The sequence below is a fragment of the Scaptodrosophila lebanonensis genome, unplaced genomic scaffold (genome assembly GCF_003285725.1).
Source record: "Scaptodrosophila lebanonensis strain 11010-0011.00,11010-0021.00 unplaced genomic scaffold, SlebRS2 tig00000024-arrow-pilon, whole genome shotgun sequence".
NCBI classification, from domain to species: Eukaryota; Metazoa; Arthropoda; class Insecta; order Diptera; family Drosophilidae; genus Scaptodrosophila; species Scaptodrosophila lebanonensis.
In genome coordinates this window covers 6,700,328-6,723,447 of record NW_022060538.1, presented here as the reverse complement: position 1 = coordinate 6,723,447, position 23,120 = coordinate 6,700,328, and the positions used below count along the sequence as shown (strand labels likewise).

Genomic DNA, 23,120 nt, shown 5'->3' with positions numbered 1-23,120 from the left:
TGGTTGTTCTGATTTTAATTCGATTTGATTCTAGTGTCATTTCGCTTTTACCTTTTCTTTTGATATTGCCACATACAATGTATTAAAAATTAGTTTTAATTTGTGAATGTTTCCAACAAATCCTTCAACTTCAAGATTTTACACATATCACACACCCATTTACATTTGAAGTATATAGGCTGGACTTTAATTTTGACTGAGAGACTGCGACTCAATAATGAATTTGAAAAATTCCAAGTTTTACAAAAGAATCCAAGAGCTGCGTCATTTCTCAAAAGAGAAACTACGAAAAGATCGTGAACAGCGGGCGCGTGTGAAACGTGAGATCGATATGGCGTTAAGTGAGCGCCGTTGTAATGCGGGATCGGAAACAGAATGGTCCACAACATCACCCTTGGGCAAGACTTCCAACTATGCACTGACGACACGACGTCGAGGGAACACCAAAAAATCGAAATACCCAAAGCGAGCTAAGAACAAATCGCCCGAGCCTGCGCTGATAAAGGCGGGAAATAATAGCATGGTATACGACTTTGGGGATTACGATTGCGATGCTGCTCGAACTGATGATGATCATAAAATCAATGGCATTATACAGCTGAACAACATGTGCTATCGTGTCGCTTGCACTGGCCTGACCGACCCAGTGCCCCCGCACGATGAAGGACCTTCCATCAGGTGAGCTAGCTCCGCAATATAATTTGATAGGCATGGAGCAGCCAAGTAATGTCTTGGCTTTCTAGCGATTGCAAGAGCATGATATGCGTATCAAATTCGCGCTATGCAATGATTGGTCGAATATCGAAGTCGCTCGGCTTCAAGCTGGTCAAAGAGTCCAAGCTGTGGAACATACTCTGGTCCGACTCCTTTCCTGGCGTCGAGCTGTTCAAGAATATGAAGCGTTTTCAGCAAATCAATCACTTTCCCGGGATGATCGAAATTTGTCGGAAGGATTTATTGTCGCGAAACCTAAATCGTATGCTCAAACTATATCCACATGATTATAAAATTTTTCCCAAAACCTGGATGTTACCGGCAGAGTAAGTTAAGGGGTCATGGTGACGTCACTTATCTTTGATCTGGATGCTTTTGTCTCAGCTATGGTGATGCCGTGAACTATGCGCTGAACCACAAACGCACCTTTATTCTCAAGCCGGACTCGGGTGCACAAGGACGAGGAATTTGGCTTACAAATGATTTGAAAACCATCGGAGCCAATGAACGACTTATATGTCAGACCTATGTACATCGTGTAGGTGAAGTACACTATCGTATTTAAACTTCTCTTTATTCATCCGCGTTTGGAGTTGTTTTGCTCTAATTTCCCCGCTCTCTTACAGCCTCTATTGATCGATGGCTATAAATTCGATTTGCGGGTCTATACACTCATTACCTCCGTGGATCCGCTTCGGATCTTTGTGTATAACGAGGGATTGGCTCGATTCGCCACTAACAAGTACGTGGAGCCCACACCGGGCAATGCGAACGATCTATATATGCACCTAACCAACTATTCGGTAAATAAACGCAACTCCCACTATGAGCTATGCGATAATGATGATTGCGGCAGTAAGCGAAAATTAAGCGCCATTAATAATTGGATGCGTCGGCATAATTATGACGTGGATGAGTTCTGGGCAAATGTGGATGATGTCATTATCAAAACTGTTCTCAGTGCTTGGCCGGTACTGAAACACAACTATCATGCCTGTTTTCCAAGTCACGACAAGATACAGGCCTGCTTCGAGATACTTGGATTTGATGTGCTCGTCGATTGGAAGCTAAAACCCTACATTCTGGAGGTGAATCATTCGCCCAGCTTTCACACCAATGAACAGGTAGATCGAGAAGTGAAGCGACCCCTCATACGTGACACACTAACTCTGGTAAGCACGGTGCTGGCGGACAAGAAGCAAATAATGCGCGAGGACCGCAAACGGGTTAAGCAGCGCCTACTTAAGACCAAAGGCGAGTCGTAAGTGGGCACAGATCATTAAATATTCACGATTTCGGACTAGCCGATCAGTATCTTTTCAGAATTCCTGTTCAACGCCCAAAAGCCACCCCTTCAGCTCCCAGGGCGGAGGGAGGCGCCACCGGTGCAGATAATCGAGGCGCCGATGGTGATCCATTGGCACAGCAAATTGCCTGGGAGGAAGGTCATTTGGGAAACTTTAGGCGCATTATGCCGCCGCATGATTCACAAAAAGTCAACTACTACTGTAAGTTCTATGGGCAGACCAATCAGGTATCCATTTTTGCTGAAACAGCGGCCAGTAAGAAGCGCGAGGACTTGGCTAGAAAAATGCGTCTACAGATTGAGGAGAAGAAGGCAAAGCAGCAGGAAATGTTGAACGGGCGTGCCAGGCGCGAGGAACGAATTCGGAAGCGACACTCGTTACCGCCACGATCGGAACGCGAAAAGAATCGTATTCGTCTCTATAGGCTTCAGGAGAACTGGACACCAGGTTTCATATCGGAGGCAGAGGAACGTTTGCGTAACACCTGGATGCAAATGCGCACCGAGGCTATCAAGAGTCTAAGGATTACAGAGCACGTACGTAAAAAAGGGGCTTTGCGAAGCCGCCTTTCCTTTCTTTCGATAACCTTGTTTTTATAGGTGTATTCGGGTCTGCATTCCTCCGGCCATCTCACCAACACTGATATTGTCATATATCCGCATCTATATCAGAATTTGGAAAATGGCTTTGATATAAGAATTGAAGCTTAGACGTACGTACAGCGTGCAAAACTAATTTTCGCACAACAAAAAATTTTAAATTTTAAATTTCTAAAAATAATTGATGCCATATACGGTAAGAGTTGTTTTAAAAATTCTGTCACAAAGTCTTTGCCTAGCAATAAAAAATATGGAAAACACCAAAGAAGTTCCGGAGCAATAGCTTCCAAATTATTTCGGTTCTACAGCGTTGAAATTATACGATGAATTTTTAGGTAGTTTGGCAAATGGCTGATAACGACAGCAAAAGTAAATTCAAATGGTTCTACATTTAAAAAGGATTTCTTTTCCAGGAAAGCTTGAAGCTTTGAAAGTCCGCCAGTTTCTTAAATTATATTTTAAACGTAAAATAAACCTTAGCCAGCAATAATAATGTTTTGAAAACGTCTTAGTCGTTCGGAAGCTGTTTTACTTTTATGGTTTCAGAAAAGATTTTTAATATCATGATATGCATTTAACTCGATGGGATCAAACAAGTTTCGTACTTGGTTGGCAGCGTGCCCACAAATCACATCAAACATCTTGAAAAAGAAACAATTTAGCATTTGGCAGCCAATTCATAAGTTTGCCTCTGATGTTGGCACTGCTTCCTCACCAATAGCAATTGGAGAATATAGAAAGTCTTAAGAGCAGTAGAACTTATGAAATGTGTTTTTCCATTGGGGTTGGGGTCTATTGAAAAAGAGCGCGTAGCACAGTTCTCAGTCTCAAAAAGGAACAGAGCGGGCAAAGACAGCACTAGCGCTGTTCTTCACACGAAAAAATAGTTTACTCGAAATATTTATACTTGTATGTTTAAAAATATTGAAAGAGTCATCTAACGGATCAGCGAGTGTCGATTGAGATTAACGGGCGATTGGCAGCATGTTTAGGGTGTCGCAGGAGATACATCTGAATACAAATGCGAGTGGTGCAGCCGCAGGTCATGGTGCAGTTGTTGGTGGTGCTCCCAGTGGCACAGGCGGCAGTGGCGACGTCTTGGCCGGCGCTGCAGAGAGCGCTTGTATTTTTGGAAAATATCAGCGCATGCCCGAAGCGGGTGAGTGTTTGTGTTGTTATTGTTTATCAGGAAGTAGAAAAAAATAGCTATTTATATATGAATGCTTGGGCCCGCTGGCAGATGCTTATCCCACAGAACCGCCAAGAGTTTACATAGCACCCGAATTGACCGATCCGAGTAAGGTGCAGTTGCTTCGCTTTCCCAGTGGCGCCGTCCGTAAAAATTCCACCATTAGCTTTATAGTCAAACGCAATGGAGTGAAGGGTAATTTTGATGTCCGATTGGAGAGTCCTGGTGGGACGCACAGTTTGCCGTTGCCGTTATCTCATTTGGATCCAGAACGCTTTGAAGTCGAATGCCAACTACCACAGGCGGGCTTGTATAAGGTGCACATTAAATGCAATTCCGTACCTCTGCCAAAATCTCCATTCATCATAGTGTCAATGGGTGGACCCGATTCTCCAACAGAGACTGCCACATCTGTCGCAAACAGTGAGTATTAACTACAATAAAGAGTCTGCTGTTGGATACTGAAACAGAGTATATCTACTATAGAATTAACTTTTCCAGGCTGTGATATGTTTTTGAAAGTCCTATTGTTCTATACTATTAGTAATGACTGAGAAATTCGATCATTGCAAAATGGATCGAAGTTATATACTTGTACTTCATTAGGTGTTTTCGCTTTTAAAATTATCCTTATCCTTACCGAATTTGCAGTGCTTTCTTTCAAATCGGACGCCACAAAGGTTCAAAGCCGGGGCCTGGGTCTGACCCATATAAGTTTATCAGAACGCAACGAGTTTACTGTGGATGGTAGTACCGCTGGTAATAATATGCTCTTTGTGGGCATTTTGGGACCACAGGGTCCCTGTGATGAAGTATTGGTCAAGCATATGGGTCGAAACATTTACCGAGTGGTGTATAATGTGCACGATCCGGGAGACTATGTTTTGGCTGCTAAATGGGGAGATGATCACATACCAGGCTCACCTTTCTGCCTCAGCGCAGAATAATTAACAAGGAGGATGTAAAAACAATTCCCACAAAAATATATGATAAAATTGTCTGTGTAATTATACTCTGTTTTATATTAACTTTATTGTCTAGCTTAAATAAACAACTATCAGCCTTATTTATTGTTTATATGATTGAAATAGGAAATGAATGTATATACATATGTATGTATGTAAGTACTAATAATAATAAACAATGAAGAGCCAAATAAACAACGGCTGTTTTACAATTTATTATTTTAACTACATTCCTATGTACGTACATCTGTATATATACTTAATATAAAAATATAGGCTTTTACATTTATTATATTGAAATTGTTGAACTGTCTACATAAATGTAGACCGATGTGAATGTATTACTAAACACTACGATTTACATACACACATATGTATGTACATATGTATGTATATAAGTACATGTGTACATATGTACATAGATACTGATAACTGCTATTAAGAGCCCATTGATTGACCAGTTATTGTTTTACGACTGTTTAAATTTTTTCATCATTTTGCAAAAGTTAATCTTTGTTTTCAGCAAATGTGGACTTCGATTAACAATTTGAGCCATAGTTTCCCCATGGTATGTACACCTGTGCGTACATTTATTTGTATGTGCTCATCAGCAGGTGCTTGTACGGCCTTGTTCATGCGTCAGGTGTGGGTGGTTGGATTCCAGTTCGAAAGCTTCTCGGCCAACACAAGCAGCTTCGATGTGCCATTTAATGATGATTACCAACGACAGCCGCTGCCGACGTTCGCTCTGGCAGCAGCAACATTATCATTTTTTGTTATTTAGCCGCGGCTAATGACGTTCACATTTATGTGAGGAGTTAGAAGGGGGGTCCCAACCTAATGATGATGACCGGCAAATATGCGTCTGTATGTGTGTGTGCGTGTGCGCGCCAACAAAAAAGCAGTTGCGCGTCATTTTGGGGGGATAAATGAAGCAGCGCTCTAAAACCTTTTTAGTCTGGCATTGTCGACGCTTATGTAAGGCAGAGGCAACTCTGATGATGATGATAATGCGTTTGCATTGTGACGGCCCTAACGAGCTACTCTGTTGCTTTTGCTTCTGTCGCCTTGTGCCGTGCGCACATAAGATAAATTACAAGCCTGAAATCGAAACATAGTCAAGACGCAGATAGTCAGTATATACATATGTATGTACATATGTATATACGTATGTATTTACGTACATATATGTACAAAGGTCGTAAAAATCATTACTCATCAACATACAATGTAGATTTGGAGTGCCTACGCCTGGTTTTGCAATATAATACTTTAATAAGATAAGATAGGATTATTAAGATAAATTTAAATTCTCGATTTCAAACGGATTTGATCCACTACAAATACGGAAGTATGGGAACAACATCCTACAGCATTGTTTATCGTACATTGCATTTTCTTGTAAGCGTTTCAATCTTATGGAGCTCGTTACTTGTAGTCTGGCAACGCTGCGTTCGTTCACTAGTTGCACTGCTCACATCTATTGCGCTCTTACTCGCAACTTCATTATCGCCCTCATCAGTTGTACGCGAGATGCGCAGTGTAGCATTTTGAGTGTTTCTTCAGATAATTAAAATTAAATTATATTAATAATTATTAAGTTTAGTGTTTTTGTTTGCCTTGTGTTATGTGTTTTGCGCGGGGCTGTTGCGCGTGTCTAGCCGTACATGTATTAAACTCAAATTGCAGTGCAGTAATATTGTAGAGCGACAAAAAATATGTATGAATGTGTGTGCCGTCATTTGTGTATATGAGAGTGTATGTACAATAGTGTGTGCGTTTGTGAAATGTTAAAGGGAAAAGTTGTGCGTGCGTGTGTGTATTCAGGAAAAAGTTACTATCTCCCCCAGTACCAACTACAATATGCTGTTGCGCCCCCTACCCGCCCCCCAACATTCATTCCGGAACGTCAGCAATAGCAACAGTGGCGTCGACGTCGTCGGTAGCATCTTCTCTGGCAATGGCACTGGCATAGCTTTTGTATACTTGAAATACCGCTTAGTACATTTTTAGCTGCCGTCGCGATTGTATGTACCTGTACCTGCAATAGTTTCTTTGCTCTCTCTTGCGTATGCAATTTACACCTTGTTATTGCATTAACATTTGTTTACAAGCCGCTCTATAGTGTGTACACATGTATTATTATGCTAAGGTTTGTTTGTGTGCGTGTACGTGTCCACTGTGTAAGCCGGCGGGTTTTTGTGCCTAATGATCATTGCCAATCTATAATTATAAATTAATCAGCATTGCTGATTATGTTGATGATGATTTTGTGAAATTGCGAGAGAAAGAGAGCAGAACCAAAACACGCGCTCATTTAAACACCTACTACTTGTAATTAGTGATTATAAACGATTATAAACAACTGGATACGAATTTAATTGCAGATGCAGTTCAACATGCTGGGATACTAAATAAATGCTTCTTATGCGGTTGGAGCACGAAGTTTGTTGGGCAAACATTTGACGCCAGTGAGACCCATGTGAAATGCCTGTAAGTAATAAAATGCGTATCCAATCGACATCCCGGAATTCTATAAAAAATTCACCACCCAAATAGTATGAAAAATTCAATAAAAAGCGTCGACAATGGGAGGATAGCGGTGTATTAGAACTCATCAAACTATGGAAAGTTTGCGCCTATGAATTGCGCACCATCAAACGCAATGGCCATCTCTATGTGGCTATGGCAAAGCAGTTAACGGCCCTTGGCGTACCCGTAACCGCATTGGAAGTGCACTTTAAAGTTAATAATTTAACACAGCGTTATAGGTACGTACTCCATACCTACCAGATATGTAGACCAAATGATCAAAACTTTTCTATATATAACCTTTACAGACAGGAGCAAAAAACATTCGACACTACAGGCATAATAAGTACTTGGAAATTCTACAGTCAAGTAGATGATGTTTTTAAGAGTCTGGCCGCGCACACAGGCTACAAGTGAGTAAACATCCATCTAACTCTTAATGTGATTTGATATACTGAGATAGGTATAGAAAAAGTATGGTATAATAGATAGATTTTCTTTGGACTTCCGAATTAGCGTGAAAGAAAGGATTAACAAATAAAACCTTAAACTAAATATTGAAGTTAACTGAAGATGTTTTGTAAAAATTGTTTTCTCATTAAAATATCACCACTTGACGTACGAAAGATTTAATTAAAAAAAAAAAAAACAAAATAAAAAAGAAGAATCAATTTGGAATCTGAAATTAACTAATCAACTTAAATCTTAAATATCGAGAAGTTATGAAACAGTTTTTAATATACTAACTTGTAAGTTTTGCTTTTTTATTGGAATGATGCAAAAATAAAATTCCGGTAGTGTGAAGCATTTCCGGAAGCCTTTTTGGCTGCTTGGTCCGACTTTGTGATATCCATTAAACTGGATGAACCAGGTTGGCGATTACTCTATATCTGTAACTGTCTCGCTAAATGTACGCAATTATAGCTATTTTACGTAGCTTCTCAGGTGGTTGCGGGATTTAGATATAGAGTGAGAAGGTTTTTAGTTCGACACTGTAAGAACGGATTATCTTAATGTCTTTAATCAAATCTTCTCACAGAGACAAGCGCATGAACAGTACCTCGAATGCCAGCAGCTTGCCATCTACATCTGAATCACCAGTTTGGAAAAATCCAATGTCTCAACAAGAGTTTAACAGTAACAACACGGAGGGGTTCTACAAGTAAGTAAAATTTATAAAGGCAACTACGAGAGGATTGTTTATTAATGATACTTCCATTCTTTGATTATTTCACAGGACAGAGTATGGCATGCATCGCCACTTTATGGACCACTCCCAACCACCGCCGAATGCGGGATCTGTTGACAATTTTATGGCCTCATCGGCAGCTGTAGCAGCGGTAGCCGCTGCCGCCTCAGCGCGCCTAGCCGACAACAATATGGATCAGCAAATGAGTACAGCAGGCGCCAGTGGGGGTAACCCCGGACCTGGAGGTAACACAAACGGAGGTGTGCCCAACTACAATAAAATCAAGAAATCACACGAGGACTATGACAAATTTGTCGATATTGTCAAAAATATTGTCGACACACACAAGAGCACGCCAGACAAGGTGGATACATTCAGTGATTTTATTAAATCGTACATGAGACGCTGGCCCGAACGACTGCAGGACGAGGCCATCAATCACATTACAAACTATGTGATTGTCAAGAATATGGAACATAGCATGGGAGGCGTGCATAATCCAGAGGGTGTTAATAATCGACAATAACAATACAAGCAGGAGCCCAACAACTAGACGCAAAGAATGGAGGGGCAGAAAAAGGCGTAGAGTTGTTGGACGGCAGCTGTGGGCAGCAGTTGCCGTAATTAGCAGCTCCACTCTAAATTAATAACACAGACGGGCTGCCTCAGGATCGATTTACTTAAAAGTTGCGAGCAGTTACTTAAAAATACAACAAACACTTGGTTTGATTGATTTAGATATAAATCCATATTATGTTTATTTAGAAACGTATCGTATCGTGCAGTATTTTTGTATAGGTAAATTATACAGTGGAATTTTATTTGATTGATTTATGCTTTTATTTCACTTAATTCTGAATTGAGTTCGATTAGTGGAATTATTATGCGTAAATAACATATACATAGCAGATACGTTTAGACTTTATTTCCTATTGTTAGCTGTAAACTATTATTATACATATATATTAAAATAATAAACGCTTTAACAATTACATATGTGTACATGTTTGGTCAGACTGGCAAACAATTTGAACAAATGCATATCAATATTATGGCTTCGCAGTGAATTACTTTCGAGTCAATAGAACGCTTTGCTTTTAAATAACAAACTCAAGACAGATGTACTGTGTATGCATTCGATAATAATTTAAATGCAGATGCTTTTACGGTAAATTCCTTATAAAAACTTAGTAATAAACTTTACAAAATCCTTCACCAATATATCGCTCAAATTCGCCTGATCTGACAAGCTGTGCTATTGAACATGTTGGCCACGGAATTTGGTGGTGTCGGTGTGATCAGGAAGCGTGCATATGTGCCCCCGGCATCATTCTGTGATAATCTCCCGGGATTGATGACCAAACAGTCGTTGACGAGACGCACAAAATGCCTTTGGACGCTAGGAAGGATCAGGACATTTGGCATTTGTTTAAGCTGTGCATATTTCTGTGCCAATTCCGAGTCATAGGCCATGCTCTCGTCCGGCGGCGGGCATATGGGATAAAATGAACCTTGATTGAACAAATGATTAATGACACGATGCATTTTTTCGCCAGCATTGGCAGCAAATTCGTAACTGAGCAAATCGTCTACCACATCCGTCGAAGTGACGCCCACCATTATGCCGTCCAAGTCGACGACTGTGGGATCTGGAAGTAGGTGAAGATTTGGATACAATTTGCGCAAAGGAAGCGGTGGTGTGGGGTAGACAGCATGTGCCATGACATCTTTTTGTGAGCTGACCAGCAGCACCGTTGTGTGGCTACCGACGACATCCATAATGCCCGCAATCATTTTATCGAAGAAGGACTCGAAGGTTTCGGCCAGCTCGTTGACGGCTTTGTGCTCTGCATCGAGGAAAGGGCCAGTTAGAACGAGCACATCTGGACGGTTCTCTTTTAGGTACTTTAGCAGATCGTGCAAGGGTTCGTAAAAGAGATCATCACCATGGGTAAATGGTCCGGCGGCAGCAACAAACAGCAGTTCACGATCCAATTTTAGTGGCGGCGGCGGCACGAGTTTGCGTTCCGTATGAATCTCTTCCACTACGAACACCTTGCCCTTGGGAATAAACCCAGTAGCTAACACCACTTGGCCAGGAAAGAAGCTAACAGACTTCATGCGGCTTAAATTAAGAGACAAATAGTTGGGATCTTCTGCATCTGGCACAGCAAGTAGTGTGGAATGGGCATCCAAGGGCCCATCGTAGTCTGAGTGAATCATGCCCACGGTATGGAGCAAATGCAGCGCCTGCAGCGTATACTTGTCCCGTGGATACCAACTGCAATCGGCAGATCCTTTAGGGCCGAGCTTCTTCAGCGCCAGCGCTTGCCCAATATCTACGATACGATCATATAAAGATTCACACTTCTCAGCCAACAAGTCGTTCATATACCCGAAGTTCGAGGCGGTCAGGGGACTATTGTTGTGTAGTAGTTTCTGAGCGATGGGCAGAGTCTGCTCTAGCTGCGTCTGCCATGTCGCATTAGTTACCAAATTGCGATTGCCAAATGTCTCAACAATGTCGCCAGGACGACCAGCTGTTGGCACGATGGGAGTCCGGGGAGCTGCTTGAGATTTTGGCGTGTAGCTGGCAGGGCTGAAGATAACGTCTCCTTTGAGGGCTGAAGTATGCGGCCTGACCTTGTTCCTCGCTTTCGGTGTATGCGGCTCTGTAGGGTCTTCGCTCGCGTACTCTTCCATCATGGTTGTATCGTCACCGTCATCCGCACCTAAACCGTATGTGGCTAAGGCACTTGTTTCCAAGGCTCTGCTGGATGCCACAGGTGTGTGGATGTTTTTGTGCGATGCCTGCTTCTTGCTGCCTCCCTTATCCCGCTTCAGCTGCAGCACTTTGCGCTCAAACTCGCCCAAATTGTCGATGGTGGGATCATCACCATGCAGATGTGACAAACTAAATGCCATCCATTGCTCCACAAACTCGGTGGCGTCGTCAATGTTGTAGGACAAGGCCAACTCGACACATTTGTCCAGCACCTCCGTATTGGGATCAACGCCTATTTCGTCAAATTGCTGTTTAATTTCGGCGTGCATTTTCATTCCACGCTTTGTTTATTGTTGAAAATTACCTACAATTTTTTGGCGGCAAATTGCGAAAGATTGCAGGACCAGTGTTGAAAAGGTGTTGTTGTAAAAACAGAATTGCTCATTTTCTACGATTTGATATGGCAACTCTTTTGCCAGGGATTTCCACTCTCATAATTAATTCGGTTGGGTTGGCAGTTCCGCGCCATCGTCTCCCCGTTCACCACCTAGAGCTCTGCTGGCGTTTTAATTTTTATTAATATAGAATTCGTGTGTAATTCGAACTAATAATTGATTACTGTTAAATTTTAAGTGTAAATATATTTTTTGGCCCCTGGGGGAGTGCAACATGTTCGAAGCAACGTCTGCGACGGACGCGCGGTGGCAGAGTATGACGTAAAAATTGTGATTGTATGAGTCGTTCAGTTTTGTAGCCGCAGCAAACAGCAATAACAACAACAAAAGAGCAAACAAAGTGGCAAAAGACAACATTTCAACAATTTGCATACAACAACAACACACGGAGGTGTTTAGGTAACGAAGCTCCACGCACAAAGAAAAATGAGTAAACTGGAGACAGACTCGGACAGTTCAGAGGAGTTTTTCGACGCCGAAGATACAACAACGCCCAATCATCGACATTCAACATTAAGGTATGTTACATACACACAGTGTTGTACATGGACCCCGCCTTTACAGTTAGATGCTGACGCATTTTGTCGAGCGCTATATGAATATAATATACAATATTTGTATATATAAACTGCAGTCGCAAGTCACCACCGGAATCCGCCAGAGACTTCATCTTCCCCGAGCCAGCTGTACGCGTAAATGCCGCCGCCTCATCAGACAGTGATGCAACTCCCATTGGCGCTGGCACGCCTGCGACCCGTAGTCCCACAAACAGCCTGGGCCAGCGACTGAAGCAACAGGATGCGGCAGCAGCGGCGGCGGCGGCAGCAGCAGCTGTCGTATTTGTGGAGCCCAAGCCAGTACAAGGCGCGGTGAGTAGGCGGTAGGCCTTTGGCCTTGAAGTGTTTTTTTGGAGTTGGTGTGTGTGTGTGGGGGGGGGGGGGTACGTTCGCTTAGATTTTGTTTGCATGCAGTTCAAATGCGTTTTATGCTTTGTTTTTTAGTTCCGTTTCGAATATTTTCCTCTCCGATCTAGAGTGTCTGCTCCGAAGTTGGCCCTTTAATATGCAAAACAGTGTGACTAATTTTGTTCCCAGCTCATTTGCTCTGTATTTAAAGTCTTGGCACGTTTGCGGTTTCCCTTTCTAGCGTGTTATTCATTCATATGCGTTGTGCAAAATACAAAAAAATCAATGCAAATTTTTTCATACCGATTTCACTGCTTGGCGCCTTACCCCCCGCCCCAGACAAAACAAAAGCGACGTACATACATATGAATTTCCCCCCACAAACAGTTTGAATTGTTTTCTCTATTATACAACACACATGGTTTATTTGTTTTTATAATTTTGTGCTTGTTTGCCACTTGCCGCCCCATCGGAGGGTATTCGACTGACCCTCCATCATTATTGTGAATGTCTACCTTATGTATAAAATGTGCAAACATAGGTACATACATATGTACATATCTATGTGTCTATATACATAGTTAATTAAATATGGCTGCTGATTTGATTGTTCCTGGTAACATAAGAGTAGGACTAAATGAGTTGTTCAAAACGTACAGCAGCTACGTACGTACGTTAAGCTCAACAAAAAGAATATTTCATATTTTGAAATAAGCTTTAATAGGTGTCTTGGATTGATGCCTCACAATCGATTGCTTCTTATTAAAAAATATTTGGATTATAGGGGTGTTCCAGAGCGGGACTCGTTACGTTCATATGTATATGTATATAGTATGTATACTTGCTTCTGCTTAAATCGCTTGTCGCTTTCAACAATACCTTTGAACATTTAAATTTAGCCTCATTTCACGTTATCGCCAATTGTTCTACATTTTTCGCCTTTTTAATTAACTATTACCCAACGTAATTGAAACAATTGGCCGTCTTATCGCATTTTTTGTTATAAATTGTTGTCAAATGTGTTACCTTTTAGTTGTTTTCAGTGGTTCTAGTTATCTATAGGGTAATTGTAGTGCTTAAAACGGTGGGTCAAGGGTGCAACTCACTCGTGCTTGGCCCCGCAGTGGGCCACGTTTTAAGTGAGCACTGAAATGTGAACTTGTTTAGTGCATGGGGAAAAAGTGCTATCCATGTTCCGGAATGATCATTTAGATATAGATGTGTGTGTTTTTGTTGACAAAAAGTTCACGTAACTTTGCCGCTTCCGAGTGCCTCGATTTTCACTTTCAGAAGCAGCTTTGCTGTTCAGTAGTTGGTGCTCAGTTGGGATTGTTGTTGTTAGCTGTGAAAACCTGTTTTAGATATTATGGCCTAATTGATCGATACGGCAAAAATGTTTGGTATTTCAATTATTCTTAGCTTATCTGTAACATAAGAATTTTGTAACTTTCAATTTGAGCTTTTCAAATATTTCAATTAGTGTTTCGTTGCTTTGTTACGTTGTGTTGATTGATTTGTTAGCTACATATATTTGATTTGTTAATCTCGAAATTTGTATTTATTTTGTTTATATTTATTTTCATATTTGTGCCTCATTTCGACGTCAATGTCATATCGTATCGTAAAAAAAAAAAAAAAACAAAAACAAAAAAAAAAAAACAACAATAAAACCAAACAACTTAAATGGAATATGGTCTAAACTTCAATTTCAATGTTTATATAAATATATGTATGTGCCAATGCAAAAATATCGTATATAGTATGGTAGACAACGCTTTCACGAACTACGTCAATGCATGCAAAATGATGAAGATGATAATCCAGGAAATACACTCACACCTGATTCTCAGGTACCTACTACTAGATATAAATATATAATACCTTTAAAAAGTTTTTCCTAAATCTGTAAAACAAAAACATTTTGTACTATTTTGTGGCAAAAAGAGAGAGAAAAAAGAAAAGCAAAACGAGCTTAAAAGTTGTACAAACTGCTATGTAGAGTATGTGCTAATATCTATATAATATTTTGGCTAAAATTTGCACTCGAATGCTAATGATATTTTGTTGCTTTGTTGTTGTTGTTTTTGAAACTGCAGAATAGCTCCACGGATGGCGTTTTCACGAATCGTCCGACACATCCATTTAAGGTTATCGAAACCGATACGATGAGCATACAGAGTATGACATCATTGGGTCGAGTGGGACGGATCTTAGCCGGCAGCATTGATCCATCAGGTGAGTGAGCGGCTATTGTGGATTCAGTTTCCAAAGTCAATCAGTAGCTGACACTCACATTCTAAATATAGCAATTAGCATTGATCGGGAGTCCCTTGCCTCGAGCAACTCACTACAAATGCAACTAAAGCAACACCAGCAGCAAGCAGCAACCACAAGCAACGCATCAACCGTCGCCCCCACCCCTACCGCCATGACCACAACCGCAACGTCCAGTTCCAGTTCCGCGGGCACACCGCGCGTCTCACCGAAACACGCTCAGGCAATATCTGCTGGTGCGGCCAGCGGAGCTGTGGCAACATCTTCCGCTTCATCGCAACCTTTGGCGAATTTATCGGGTGCCATTATACTACAGGAGCCGGATGTCATAGCAAGCACAAAGCTGGCGCACTCGAAGACCACAGATTCGATAACATCGAGTGGTCCTGTGGCCCCACCGCGACGCAAGAAAAAATCACGCAAATTCTCGAGCAGCTCCTCCGAACAGTTCAACATGAACGAGGGCATGCGTCTGCCTCCTGGGGATACAGAGGATACAGACAGTGATACACGCTCAGTGAAGAGTGTGCGAGATGTGCAGCAAAATCTGCGCGATTTAATTGTCAAGGAGTTTGAGAGCACGTTAAATGATGCAACGGCGTCGACCAACACCCTCACCTGTTCGTCGACGAGCACGATTGTGTCGGCATCGGCGGCAACAACCACACCACCACCTCCGGCGCAAATTGCAGTCACCAGCAGCCTTGTGCGGCCGGTGGTAACGAGTGGGCCAAGCGGCTCCATAAACAAGGCATCACACTCACTGGGTAATAGTTCCACGTCGGTTTACTCGAAGCCAAGTCCTTCGAATTCGGCCAAAAGCAACTCGGCGCCGGGACGCGTCAGGTAAGTTGCATATCGTTTACGAATTGTATGAAATGCAGCAAACATCTGCAACTGCTAGAGAAGCGATCTGATAAAGCTGGAGTTGAACATTCAAGTACTTTTAATAAAAGACTGGTGGGGCAAGACCCCCTACAGATTCGAGTTTTTCGCTATATTTGGCAACGAATAGTTCAGAGTTATTAAAAAAAGATCGTGAATAGTCTGGCTGACCACAACTATTCTGAAAAGACGACTCGAAATACGATTTTTTTACTTTCGAAGCGACACTTTTTTGTTGATAAAAGATTGTCGATACTAGAAGTCTCAAATGGCATATAGAACCTAATATATAATATTATAGATTGCAAAGGATTTCCCTGAACTTGGTCACTGAATGGTGCATCAAAATATTAAAAACTTACCGACAAAGCTTTTATCAACTTGTCTACTTTTTGTGAGACATTTTCAAAATTAAGTTTAACATATTTGATAACACTTCTTAGTTATAATTTAAATATTGGAACAAGTTGATAGTAGCTCGGTTTTAGTTTTCATTTTATTAGTAACAGCGGAAAAAGGAGATGAACTAAGATTTTGAAATACTGTTTCTAATGTAAGAACGATCTTAGAGACGTCATTCCTTCATGCCCTTAGATTTACAATTACGCCAAAGCAATAATTAATATTTTAAAAGCAAAAAGATGTTGCATAATTAAGAAACATGTTTTAGCGAGGATTATTGTGTCCACGAATTCAATTTTATTTTTTCTAATTGTTCTACTTAATTGTTACAGTTCCATCGATCCCAACCAGGGTCTGAATCTTTTTAAGGCCATACAGGGTGGCTATGTTGTAAAGCCACGCGATGAGGCCAGCAACAAGGCCCAAGGACCCTCCCAAGATGAGATTGAGCGCATTGAGAAAATGCTAATGGAGAATGCTAGTAGACCCAAATTAGCCGGAACCGGTTCGAACAGCTTGGGCAGCGCCACGAGGTATGTTGCAACATTCCTAGCCAAGCGATACCGAAATGAGCTTTAGTGTAATCGATTTTATACATATATCTGTGTGTACATATTACGGTTTCTTCACAGAAGTCCGTTTGATGTATTTATTGTTTACAAATTGACCTCACTTAAGGGTCCTTGGCATCTGCGAATCAAGTTAGTTGAGACTAAATATGTAACTAGAGAGCTTGTCTTATCGCTAAAGTTCATTTATTTGTAAATCGCAGTAATATATGTATCTATAGAAAAAAGACACATTTTAATAACGCTACGAATGCTTACCACACAGATATCCTTCCTTATATCGAGGCACCACTGATAAAGAGCGACGCAAATCGGCAGGCGACGAGGATGTCCTCAAGCAGATGAACATTTATGTACGTACGCGAACTAGCTCCGGCAAACAGTTGACCGATTTTGAGATACTCAAACAAGTTCCTGTGAAGAATTTAGATACCGGCGAGAATTTGCCGCTCTCTGAAATGCGTTCACCGCCAGTGCCTGAGGGCTGGAATCCGCTCTCGTTACATATCCTGAAGTTGACTTCCCATCTGGAGGTGATACAGAAGGAGTCCGACGAGGAAAGCGTTATAGGCATACCACCCAGTAACGAAGGTCAGCAGCCTGATGAGGAAGAACTCGAGACAGAAGACGGCAGTCGTCTGAAGCGGAAGACGGCCAAAATAAAACGCTTCTTCGGCACGACCATGCGCAAGACTGTGGATAAGGCAAAGTCAATTGCGTCAGAGGTGTCACATGCGCGCCATAAAGAGGATGTGGCAGACATTGTGGATGCCATGAACCCCGAGCAGAACATCAAAATCAAGGCTTCGTCTTCAAATAAGGGCCCATATGAGTTTACTAAACTGCAACACGTTCAGGATTTGTCCGGTGAGGATACAAGTGCGGTTTGGTGCATGAAGTTCAGCTCATGCGGTCGCCTGCTGGCCACTGCTGGTCAGGACAAGGTTTTGCGTATTTGGGTTCTTAAGGATGAGTATCCTTTCTTCCAGGTTTGTGCCTTATTTAATTTGCTTTTTGATGATTATTGCTCAGGTTAGTATTCAATATTCATACAGGATATGCGTAACAAATACAATGCCGATCAAAAATCTTCACCCACACCGTCTCAAGAATCTTTGGTCTCCCAACACTCGGCCGAAGAGGCGATTGCGATGGCGACTGCTGCTGAGAAATGCACGGGTCCTTTCATGCCGAAGCCTTTCTGCACCTATGTTGGCCACACTTCGGACTTGCTCGATGTTTCCTGGTCCAAAAATTATTTCATCCTCTCAAGTTCCATGGACAAGACGGTACGACTGTGGCACATCTCGAGGAAAGAGTGTCTCTGCTGTTTTCAGCACATTGATTTTGTGACTGCGATCGCCTTTCATCCGCGTGATGATCGTTACTTCCTAAGTGGCAGTCTGGATGGCAAACTGCGACTCTGGAACATACCAGACAAGAAGGTGGCGCTTTGGAATGAGGTTGATGGCCAAACCAAACTGATAACGGCGGCCAATTTTTGTCAGAATGGACAGTTTGCGGTTGTCGGCTCCTACGATGGACGCTGCATATTCTACAATACCGATCAGCTGAAGTATCATACACAAATACACGTGCGTTCGACGCGGGGCAAGAATCGCATCGGTCGCAAGATTAGTGGTATTGAACCCATGCCTGGTGAGGATAAGATACTCGTGACGTCAAACGATAGTCGCGTGCGACTCTACGATCTACGCGATCTTAACCTATCGTGCAAATACAAGGGCTATCTGAACGTGTCCTCCCAGATCAAAGGATCGTTCTCACACGATGGCAAATATATCATTGCCGGCTCCGAAAATCAATGCATATATATATGGAAGACGAATCACGACTACTCCAAGCTAAGCTCGGTAAGTACTCTAACCAGCAAATCATTAAGAAAATAGGCATCCATAAAATTATCTACAAGATGAACTGATGGCTGTCAGTATGTCCGTAATTTTTGATAAAACCACTAGGGCTTGAAATATGAGATTTAGCAAATCGTTTTCTTGTATCCAAACGCAAATCAGGTTTATTTTAAATGGCGTTTTTATAAGAGGTTTTCCAAGCTGGAATATCTAACAAAACTAGGTAATTAGGAAATACTAGTAGAAATGCTCCAAAATATTTTAAAATACATATAAACGATATAGTTGTGTGCTATAGACTATTATAAGAAAAACGTAATAGATCTTAGCAGAAACCGATATAAGTTTCTCAAGAATAGATAAAAAAGGCCTGTTTCCTTTTTCGCATTCGAACAAATTTAACAAAATGGAAATTTTACATTTTTTCGATTATCACAAAACTTCAGTATCATTCTATTATATAATTATTGGTGATGGAACCAAACATGAGCGCTTCGAAACTACGAAACTATTATCACATTTTAAGTTGTTAAGAAACTCTTTCAGCAATATTTATTTTCTATTTGCTTGCTTCCTTGATTCTTATTTTGCAGGTGCGTCGCGATCGCAGCGATTTCTGGGAAGGCATCAAAGCACACAATGCCACTGTAACTTGTGCCATATTTGCGCCACATCCGGAGGCAATTATAAAACCGGGACCGGATGAAATTTCGCATGAGAAGGTAAAGTATGCCGAACGCAATGCAGAGAAAAACCTTTCGACTAACAATTACTTGTGTCGTCCACAGCTACCCAATAATCAACCCGATCCGCTCGTCGAACAGCACAAGAAAGGTTGCGGCTACGTTCTGGTGAGCGCCGATTTCAATGGCGCCATCAAGGTGTTCATCAATAAAACGAAGCCGAAGCACAGCAGTCTGCCCTACACGGCCATTGCCGATTAGTCGTTAATGCGAGAAGGTTGGAACGTTTGAATGTTTAAAGGTCTGCAGGCGTCAGCGAAAGCTAAAGCGTGAAAACAAACTAAACAATTGTATTTTATTTCTTCGTTGTATTTATGACATTGTGTATTTTATACCACTACCTTATACGAGTATTTAAATTTAGCATAAAGCCATGGCGCCACCGCTTCATTATATATTTCAAATTGCCACTTGCTGCTATATATATACTTTATGTATTTATTCTATATAGAGATTCGTGTGTATAACATGTATGACAAAAAGTTGTTAACAATGCGATAATGTTTTTAATGTTAATTATTACTTACATTCATACTTACATTAATTTTTTTGTAAAGCTGCGTGTAGTTATCGCCTGCCTCCCCTAAATTGTACAGTTGTTTATGCCGAACAGTTTTTTAAAGCTTATTGTACATTTAATTATGCAAAATCCGAGATGCAAAGCAATTATGAGAGCATACCTTATTTGAACACAAAACATACACACACACACACCTATACACGCAGACACCACACACCTAACTAAGCATAATGGTATTTATATAGTAGATATAATATTTTGTGTAAATTAAAATGTGTGTGTAACACACACTCACAGATCGTGGTTACGTGCACTTTCAAAAAGGATAACATGTCATTTGTTTTAGTTTTTGGCTTAGAATCGGAGTCCCTGCTTTATTGGTTGTTGTGTTATTGATTTTGTTTTGACTGATGGGCTAAAAACTAATCAGTTTCGAAAAGCGTTTGAAGTGCTTCGGTATTAGAAACGGCTGTAAAGGACACGGCTCGCCTAGCCCAGGCACCACTGCGGCGACGAGGGCGACAGATATTTAGCGTAAGTTTAACCTTCATTGTTGGGGCTTCGGTGTTCCATAATGGGCTGGAGGGCGGAGAGAGTTGAAGAATGTGCTTTGGAGAAGAGTTGAAGAGCATTCAAGTGGAATAAAGTGGTTGTGGGTGGCGTGCTTCAATCGTGAATGTGCTGTTGGGATGGGTTTTAAGTCCGCCGACGTGTGATTTAAAAATGCTTCTGTTTTTCCTCTTTTTTTCACCCCTAAGTGGTCTGCCGTTGGGAGCAATTGTAAATTGTTGGACTTCGCTAAAAAGAAGTTGCCGCTTAAAAATCGGAGTCAATTTTAGGCCAAAAACATATCCGCTGCGCCAAAAATAGCATAGAAACGACAGCAATAGCGACACCAATTTTTTTGGTGCACCGGAAAAACCAACTTCCTGAGTGGCATAAAATTCCTCTCGAATAAAGTGCGCCCTATTGCCGGCAAGCTGCCAGACAAAGCGTGCTCCTCCCGATACACAATCCAGGGCTCCTCATTGTGTTGTGGTGGGGCGGGGTGAGAGGGTGTCTGCGCTGCGGACAGAATGTCTGTAATAAAGCAAATACGAAATGGCCACGACAACAGCGACAACGACCGACCCCGGCCAACTCCAAAAGGGGAAGATTTATTTGTATGTACGAGTATGCCTGTATTCTATACATATCTATGTTTGTAGCTATGTATGTACTTTGGTTTGTATAAGTACGGGTATATGTAGATGTATTATGCCACACAGGACAGCGCATTATAAAGTGTGCAATTTGTACATTCGACTGGTCGTATTTTTTCTACTTATAAAGATTTGGTTTAATAGGCTCACAGTGTAGGTGAGCATTAAGTTTTTGAAAATACAAACTCCAAATGGGGGAAAACTGGATCTAACGTTTGTATCTGCGTTTTTTATTCGATTAACTTCAACCTTGGAATAATTCCTTTATGAATCTATAGACATCATAAGCTCCTGCATTAATCGCCTTAGCTCCAATAATAGTGTAATTCGCGTTACTTTTGATACGAAATCGGGATTAAGCTAAATATCGCCATCTTAACTTGGAAAATCATGGAAATTCGTGTTGCTTTTAAAATGTTTGTCGTTATTTAAACTTCTCCATACACAAACATTATAAAACCTAATATTTTCATGTACATCATCTTGGGTTGCATGTATAATTTTACTTCGAAAACCATGGAAAATGTATTTCTTTTGAAATGTTTGTCGTTATTCAAACTTCTCCCTAATAACCTAATAACTTCATGAACATCATCTTGGGGTTAAGAGTCTTGTATGTATAATTGTTGTTTTTGTGTACATGCTTGATTTTACGACATAAAAGATGTTCCTATTGATGCGCTCGTTGAAGCTATTAATAGAAACCAATATCATAAAAAGGGGAAGGGGTGGTACTGCCCACTTTCCCCCCCACCGGGTAATAGATTGATTACGATTAGGGACGCTGTATGAGGGTATTTTTTAATTTTTTTATTTTTAATTAAATTAAAAAATGGTATTTTATTATTTTTAAGACTTTCCCGTATCAATTTTGACAAATTATTTTTCCCTAAGCTCATTATTTGTGAAATTGAAATGTGAACCTTCGTTGTTCCTGTAATCATATTTCTACTGCATATAGTATGTCTGTAAATAAATACGAGTATTACTCATACGCCTCTTGACTCTCAGATACGTACATATGTATATGTATGTATGCATGTATGTTTATATGTAAGTTTATATGTATTTACGAGTACGCACAATCATACGCATCTAAGCCCATAAAAAAAATTAAAAAGTTGACTCTTCTTAATCATTTATATTATGTATTAGTTGGCTATTGTGACTAAAAAATATTCCCCTATTTCCCTTTAAATAATTTCCTAACATTTTACATAGACAGCAGAAAGCACTCTAATGAACATAATTTGTAAATATTAATGTGATAGACGGACTTTCGTTGCGTCTTTGCTTTCTGTTGCAATTTTGTCTGCAGTGTCATTCTAAATGCGTGATGAGTTCCAAGCTGTAGCCTATGGTGTGAGGGGGTCGTTCGGTGACAGACAGTCGGTAACGAACGCCAGAAAGATAATTTTTGTAGTTGTTGTTGCCTTACAATGTTGCAGACAGCAAGTCATTCGAAAGACGATTAGTGTTTGAATTTTTTTGAAGTTGTAAATTATCTGCCTTTAATACGCGAAGCATTCATATAATCTTTATTGATTTGTTTGATGGCAAGGACGAGGATGCAGCGGGCGTGGCGTGGCGTGTTACAACAGCTGTTGCAATGTTACGCCAAAAAGAAAAACAACAACACCGACAGTAGCCAGACGCCGGCAGGCTCCATCAGGGCGCAATCAATGCACTTTTGGCCATGTGCCAAGTTACTCTTACAAAACCGTTGCTCTTTCGTTTGCTCTCTTTTAAATAAAGTGACTAAAGAGAACATAATTTTAGTAGTTATTCCAAAATGTATTCATTTTTTTTGGTATATAATGAATCTGAATGGGTTTTGATAAACCTAAATTGTATTAAATTCCTATTTAATGAGCCCTAAAACAATATCTTATGTTAATTGTATGCCAATTCGTAGACAAAACATGGAGAGCGGCCAATATTGTTATGAGAGAGCCCCAATGCAGTACTCCAACATTACAAGCTAGAGGTGAGCGAGTCGCTTAGGCTTGCCGTGAGAGTCGTGAGTGCGTTCACTTTGGCATCACCCGCAATACCAGACACACACACACAC

The 23,120-nt window shown here is 41.0% G+C and overlaps 5 protein-coding genes across 9 annotated transcripts; 4 read left to right on the top strand and 1 right to left on the bottom strand.

The window, feature by feature from the left end:
• Positions 1 to 217: 217 nt before the first annotated feature.
• On the top strand, positions 218 to 2,873 carry LOC115621200 (tubulin polyglutamylase TTLL13). The gene is made up of 6 exons (XM_030514779.1): positions 218 to 678; positions 744 to 1,040; positions 1,099 to 1,252; positions 1,341 to 1,975; positions 2,038 to 2,557; positions 2,621 to 2,873. The coding sequence occupies exons 1-6, from the start codon at positions 218 to 220 to the stop codon at positions 2,729 to 2,731; spliced, it is 2,178 nt and encodes a 725-aa protein (XP_030370639.1). The 3' UTR covers positions 2,732 to 2,873.
• Positions 2,874 to 3,476: 603 nt separating this feature from the next.
• On the top strand, positions 3,477 to 4,875 carry LOC115621522 (filamin-A). The gene is made up of 3 exons (XM_030515187.1): positions 3,477 to 3,779; positions 3,861 to 4,232; positions 4,461 to 4,875. The coding sequence occupies exons 1-3, from the start codon at positions 3,605 to 3,607 to the stop codon at positions 4,754 to 4,756; spliced, it is 843 nt and encodes a 280-aa protein (XP_030371047.1). The 5' UTR covers positions 3,477 to 3,604; the 3' UTR covers positions 4,757 to 4,875.
• A 1,452-nt stretch (positions 4,876 to 6,327) lies between these two features.
• On the top strand, positions 6,328 to 9,316 carry LOC115621159. 3 transcript variants are annotated; one of them, XM_030514717.1, is made up of 6 exons: positions 6,328 to 6,494; positions 7,162 to 7,267; positions 7,334 to 7,545; positions 7,615 to 7,719; positions 8,346 to 8,468; positions 8,544 to 9,316. In XM_030514717.1, exons 2-6 carry the CDS (start codon positions 7,262 to 7,264, stop codon positions 9,019 to 9,021), a joined length of 924 nt encoding a protein of 307 aa, XP_030370577.1. In that variant the 5' UTR covers positions 6,328 to 6,494; positions 7,162 to 7,261; the 3' UTR covers positions 9,022 to 9,316. The 3 variants fall into 3 exon arrangements, with proteins under 3 accessions (XP_030370577.1, XP_030370578.1, XP_030370579.1); XM_030514718.1 differs by having other exon boundaries at positions 6,328 to 6,926; XM_030514719.1 differs by lacking the exons at positions 6,328 to 6,494; positions 7,162 to 7,267; positions 7,334 to 7,545; positions 7,615 to 7,719 and adding an exon at positions 8,113 to 8,177.
• A 78-nt stretch (positions 9,317 to 9,394) lies between these two features.
• LOC115621158 (DNA polymerase alpha subunit B) lies at positions 9,395 to 11,597 on the bottom strand. Its single transcript, XM_030514715.1, has one exon. The coding sequence runs from the start codon at positions 11,553 to 11,555 to the stop codon at positions 9,723 to 9,725; it is 1,833 nt and encodes a 610-aa protein (XP_030370575.1). The 5' UTR covers positions 11,556 to 11,597; the 3' UTR covers positions 9,395 to 9,722.
• Positions 11,598 to 11,769: 172 nt separating this feature from the next.
• LOC115620867 (WD repeat-containing protein 44) lies at positions 11,770 to 20,176 on the top strand. Of its 3 annotated transcripts, XM_030514337.1 has the most exons (11): positions 11,770 to 12,193; positions 12,310 to 12,544; positions 14,341 to 14,430; positions 14,677 to 14,815; positions 14,887 to 15,700; positions 16,474 to 16,674; positions 16,976 to 17,063; positions 17,133 to 17,699; positions 17,766 to 18,584; positions 19,178 to 19,306; positions 19,373 to 20,176. In XM_030514337.1, exons 1-11 carry the CDS (start codon positions 12,102 to 12,104, stop codon positions 19,526 to 19,528), a joined length of 3,330 nt encoding a protein of 1,109 aa, XP_030370197.1. In that variant the 5' UTR covers positions 11,770 to 12,101; the 3' UTR covers positions 19,529 to 20,176. The 3 variants fall into 3 exon arrangements, with proteins under 3 accessions (XP_030370197.1, XP_030370196.1, XP_030370199.1); XM_030514336.1 differs by having other exon boundaries at positions 16,976 to 17,699; XM_030514339.1 differs by lacking the exon at positions 14,341 to 14,430 and having other exon boundaries at positions 16,976 to 17,699.
• Positions 20,177 to 23,120: the final 2,944 nt, after the last annotated feature.